The sequence below is a fragment of the Macrotis lagotis genome, chromosome 5 (genome assembly GCF_037893015.1).
Source record: "Macrotis lagotis isolate mMagLag1 chromosome 5, bilby.v1.9.chrom.fasta, whole genome shotgun sequence".
NCBI classification, from domain to species: domain Eukaryota; kingdom Metazoa; phylum Chordata; class Mammalia; order Peramelemorphia; family Peramelidae; genus Macrotis; species Macrotis lagotis.
The window spans coordinates 156535928-156541927 of record NC_133662.1 but is presented as its reverse complement, the minus strand read 5'-3'; the positions used below and the strand labels follow the sequence as shown (position 1 = coordinate 156541927).

At 31.4% G+C, this 6000-nt stretch overlaps 1 protein-coding gene across 1 annotated transcript in view; it reads right to left on the bottom strand.

The window, feature by feature from the left end:
- Positions 1-259: 259 nt before the first annotated feature.
- PEX3 (peroxisomal biogenesis factor 3) overlaps positions 260-6000 on the bottom strand; it is a 42760-nt gene continuing 37019 nt past the window's right edge. The window contains exons 10-12 of the mRNA XM_074187740.1: positions 5180-5302; positions 2094-2190; positions 260-1165 (exon numbers count right to left, since the gene is read on the bottom strand). Coding sequence (XP_074043841.1) covers positions 1082-1165; positions 2094-2190; positions 5180-5302 — 304 coding nt within the window. The 3' untranslated portion in view covers positions 260-1081. The remainder of the gene's footprint in view (positions 1166-2093; positions 2191-5179; positions 5303-6000) is intronic.

Sequence of the window (6000 nt, the reverse complement as noted above, 5' to 3'; positions counted from 1 at the left end):
ATAGTTAAGTATTTGAAGTAGTATTTTGAACTTAGGTCTTTCTGATTCAAAATCCAGTACTTTTTCTCATTGTGCCAATTTAGGGCATCCATTTCTCTTTAGGAAAAACTATTAATCAGATTTCCAGTTGAAAGGAATCTAAATTGAGTTTAAAAAAAAAACCTAGCCTCCAAAAATAATTTTGCTCATACTATGGGATAAGCAGATTAAGAATGGAAAAGAGTAACTCAAAACAAATCACATTTTACAATAAAATACTTTATTGCAATACAGATATTCAATGGGTTCAAAAATCAATACAAAGTAAATTAATAAGAATATTTACAAACAAGTTCACAACGATTGTGTAATAACAAAGCTGTTAGTAAACAGCATCAACACAATTTTAACTTCTAATTCAATATAATTTTCTAAGGCTTGATAGACAGAGAACACCTAACATTTTGGTCAGGTATATCTGATAAATAGCTAAAATTCACTGATTTTAATATAAAGGAGAAAAGTTCTCTACCAGTGCATTTTTTTAAGGATGAGTAGTTTCCCTTTTTTGAAAGATAACTTGGGAAAAAAGACTGACTCATTCCTGTTTATTATAGTCTGCACAACTTTTTTTTAATTTAATAGCAAAATTTCTAAGACTCCACTATTCCCCAAGCCCATCATTTATTTATATTCTAAACAACCACTTCTTGGTATTAACATTAAAGTATACTACATTTCACATATTATAAAATAACTAAATTAGCTGTTTAGTAGATTTGATACTAATAACCATGGTATATTCAACTCTTACTAAGAGCAATTTTAAAAGGATATTAATGGTGAAAGGATACAAATGTGATAGTTCCACTGTGTAACCACACAGAAATGTCCACAACTAGTGCAGTTGGATCATTTTTTTCCCCAAGTGAACACTGTTAACAGGTCAAATATTCTATCAGATTATGAAATAATATTTTGGGTGATAATGGGAATTTCAGTAACAAATCATTGCACCATAAATACTTGATCTGTATGCAGTATGCATTTGTGTGTTTTCCACTCAAGTGGACTTCCCTGGGGTTTATCTTGAAGAAGAGAATTATTTCTCCAGTTGCTGAGGGGTACTAAAAGCTTCATAGACATTAGCAGCAAAGTCTTTCACTTGTTCCATCATCAATAGGTCCTAATAGAGATGACAATGCAGTATTAAAATCTTACTCAATTTATATAAAGCACTAACAAGTGCTCAGGAAAACAAACACAAAATTTAAATGAATTTTCAGTAAACTGAATTTAAAATCACATCAAGGGGTTTTGAGCTGTTAGTAAAATTTTGACTTTTAAAATATTTGAAATTACTTGAGAGCAATCTTTTTTTAAAAATTGATTTTTCTATGTCCTTTTTTACAATGATAGCACAAAACATATATTAAAGCACTGATTTTATTTCTAATAATTTATAATAACCCTTTTCAGAAATAATTTTCATAAAATGATTTACAGAAACCATTAAAAAGGAGAGATAAATGCTCTAGAAATGACTGGTTTACTTTAAATCTGATTTTCTTGATCATTTTTTGGGGGGAAGGCAGGTTTACTCCTTTTCTGAATATATTTAAATGCATAAAATAAAATGTAATATATAAGTCAAAAAGGAAAACCAATTATATTGAAATACATTTATCAAAAACCTAAAAAAAATCACCAAGTTTGTAGAACCAAGGTTGAGAAGCCTACTTTAGGGGGATTTGATAAACATTTACACAGTAAGGATCTTCCTTAAAAATATCATTTATTTTGTTAGAACAGGGATGCCATGAGGAAAGTCATCAGGAAATGGTTAAAGTTATATATAAATGCAAATTATTATTGATCTCTTCCAATGCTAATATGAATTCTATTGACCATTATTGTATACTTAATCCAATCTATATTCTGTCATTTTCTACATAAATACTGACCCAAAAGCAGCAGCCTATCCTCACTGTGGTTTATAGCTTTCAAAAATATATTTTACTAAAAGAGAGAAATACAGTTCAGATACATGAATTCAGTAGTAGCATCTCCAAATTACTACACACTCTTATTTGCCAAGAAAATATGCTTCTTACCTGAACAAAGTGACTAGGGGTTTCACTGCAAACTGAATGGATCTGTCCATTTATTATTGGAATTATCTTAGCTAATGGCAGGCTGATGCTGGAGAGACTGTGGAAAACCACAAGGAGAATTATTTGGTGTGGTCATCTTCCAAGGCAGGCAAAAAAGAGAATATAAGGTTCTCATCAAAAACACTGAGCTAGGTACTGGGGATCTATGACAGATCCATTACCTTCAAGAGATTCATAATGTTGCTAGAGAAAAGACATGGACATGAAAGAATGAACAATACAAGACAACATACACTAAGTTCCCATTTATGGGCCAATGGACAATAGTTATTTAGAGCCTGCTCTGGGCAGGTACTAGGGATATACTAACAAAGAACGGCACAAACTTTGAGAACAAAGGGGACCAGTCATTGGGGTCATTAAGATAGGTTCCATGTGGAAGATGGTGTCTGACCCGCAGCTCAAAAGAGAAGAGATGAAGAGAGTGCATTGTAGGCCTTGGGGACAACCAGGGAAAGGTCAGAAGGCTGGAGAAAGAGGGTCATATGTGAGGACCCGAGGGAAGGCCAGCTTGGTCAGATTCCAGAGGGCAAGAGAAAGAGGAACTGAAACTACCACAAGTGAAGGAAGGCTCTATAGTTGAGGGTTTGCATTATGCATTCAAAGAAGAATGTGATTGCAATAAGCAGAAAATAAAAGGGAGAACATTTCAAGAAGAGAGACAGGCTTGAGTCTGCCAGGAGTATTTGCATAAGGCATTGAACAATTTGACCGAAACAAAATATAGGTTTGAATAGGGGATTAATGTGTGAGAAATAGAAGAGAGAGAGTTGGTAGGAGGCTTGAGTACATATAAATAAGTTTTGAAGACCAGTTTGTGGAATTGGAATTTTATTTATAGTTCACTTTTTATCTGAATTTTCATAAATAAGGTTAATTTACATTTATACCACAAAATCCCACAATGAAAAGGAATGGGTTTCAGATTTTCTAAAATTTTAAATAGGAGAAGAGTTTCGTTCATCTATTAATTTAAAAATCTTTTCTAACACCACTTCTGATAATAAGCATATCTATATCTATATCTATCTATCTATCTATCTATCTATCTATCTATCTATCTATCTATCTATCTGTATCTATGATGTTTCTCAGATAGTACTCATTCCTCTCAAAATCAATATTTATTTAGTATCTACAATGTGTAGGTTATCACTATAGGTACCATGGAGAATTTAGAAGTGTAAGACACAGTTCTTACCTTAAAGAAGAATAACTTAATAGCAAAAAACAAACAATCTTTCTGGCAATAAAAGATTATAATTAGATGATCTGTAGGCAAATGAATGATAAAGTTACGCTCATTTAATAAGTATTTGTTGTTCCGGCAACGTGTAAGGTGACATGTAAGAATATTAAGATATAAAACAATAGTTTCTGTTCTCCATGACTTTACAATCTAATAGAGACACATAAGCTATGTATATACACAAATTGTAAGGTACAAGGTAAAATATGATAAGTGCAAAGAACAGGTCTATGCAAAATGCCATAAGAAATTTTGAGGAAAAGACAACACTGGGTTGGAAGTCTGAGGACTTGAGCTCAAATCCAACTCTGCTAACTTGAATGTTTCTGGGGCTGTGTCTTCAGTTAACCTCTCTATACTTCAACTTCCTCATGAATTGGTTACCAAATGAATTGGTTTGACTAGATGATGTTTAAGGTCCTGATAGTTATAAACCTCATGATCCAGAATCTTGTGAGCTAAGATCTTGACCCTAAAACAGTCATTAATGTGTCACAGGTTTATAATCTCACTACCACTTTTATCTTCTTATTGTCTTGTAAGATCAAAAAATTTTTGAGTTAGAAGACATCTTAGAAATCGTTGAGCTCAGTCTCTTACTCAATTCAGAAATTCTATTGGTTACATATTATGTTATGAATCTGGTTACAAGAAAAACAGTAAAAAATTTGCTATTTAGATACTATAGTAAAACAACATTAGAATTCCACTAAGTGGGCAATTGTGATTTGAAAAAGGTCAATTTTGGTTTTTAGTTTTGCTAAGTTACATATATAAAAAAGAAAAGATTTTTAAAACACCTTTTGAAGTATCTCAAAAATATTATTTTTATAGCAAAATAATTACCATGTTAATTACTAAATCATTCAACGTAGAGTAGGAAGGAATTTTAGAGGCAATCTAGGCAGATCTCAACTCAAACATAAATCACATCTACTCCATCCTTAATATGTGGTCATTCATTAAAATTCATCTCCATAAGGAACTCTAATAGCCCATCTTTTATTAACCTAGTTACAGTTATATACGTACGTTTCTTTAAACAAAAGCAAAGCAGCATTTCTTTTAAAATATCCAATACTTAAAAGATTTTTTCTTACATTAAATTTTAACTGGTGAGTTTTTTAAAAAAGGCTATGCTTTGAGTTACACAAATACCAAGTTGATGATATTTACATAGCAGTTTTTATAGCACAGCACACAACAAAAGAAATAAATACACTTTTAAAGACTTAAAATCCAAGTGTTGAAAACTTTAGAAAGAAATTCTAAATTTCTTAAGCTAATGTTCATTTAGTGCCTCATGTATACAAAATTCTATTTGGGGCAATATGTAGTTTGTAGAGAGCAAATTACTTGCTTTTGATTAACTGAAGAACTAATACTCAGATTTGAAAGAAAGGAAAAATTATTACTTATCCTGGATGGTATAGATATATAATATTTTCAGATACTTTTAGCATTAGAGGGAGAATTCAAATCCAGGTCCTTTGACCCCAGAATCAGTGTTCTTCCCACTAAATCATACCCTTCCCAGAGAGATCATTAGAGAGTTCATAGAAAAATAGTTTTACTTTTTAACCACCTAGTGTATTACAGAAAATCTTCTTTGGGGAAATACTAATATTAGTTTTAATCCATATAGAATCTATTGCAATGGAACTCTAGTATTTGATTTAGCAGAATTCGATTTAATTGAAAGAAGACTTCTCTAATTTTATATACTAAGGTATTCAGTGTATCCTTAATAACTTAAGATGGAATAAAATGATCTTACCTATTCATGGAGTCACTGTGATTCAGATCTTGTTCAGTAGGTCTAAAAAACTCAGCCATATTGTCCAGAAGCCGACTGAAACCTCTGTTCAAGCAGGTGTTCAAAACTGTACTAAAGTCTGGACTGTGTAAAATTTTTGAAAATGTTAATATTTACCTATTTTATAAAGAAGGAATTTTAAAAAGTTTCCCCAATATGGTAATAATCAACAACTAACAGTATCAATTTCAAATTTATAATGACTTTAGTTAAAACTCTGCATATTAGTACCTATAGAAATTAATAATATTTTAATAAATGTAATATGAATAAAGTTTATGTACCAGGTGTAGAAAAATATTTGCACATCTTTCCTTATATTATTCATTGATTTACAGAATTTAATTTGATATCACAATGTCAATTTTATCTAACCCAGAAAGTTCTTCTAGTCTATTTGATTCATTGTTAGATTACTGGTGAATGAAGTGTTCACATTGTACAAACTAGAACTAGAAACAGAATTCAAGTCTGAAGAAGCCTATTTTAGGTTATTGTGAATGGTGAAAGATGACTGTTTATGTTGCTTTTATTTCTGGTGTCTCCATTTAAAAGAGTGTGCTATGTGGGGTGAAACTAGAAAGGCTTCAAAAAGCAAAGCAAAGAAAGGATAATTGGGACCTAGGGACAATATAAGGAAGTAAGTTTACTCAGAATAGTTAAGGAAGTGGGTTTACTCATCTAGAGAATGAGTGGCAGTTAACTCTTTCAATCAGTGCCATCACCATTCAACTAATCTCTCATGTTTGGGAACTTATTGTCATATTTGACCTTTCTCTAAC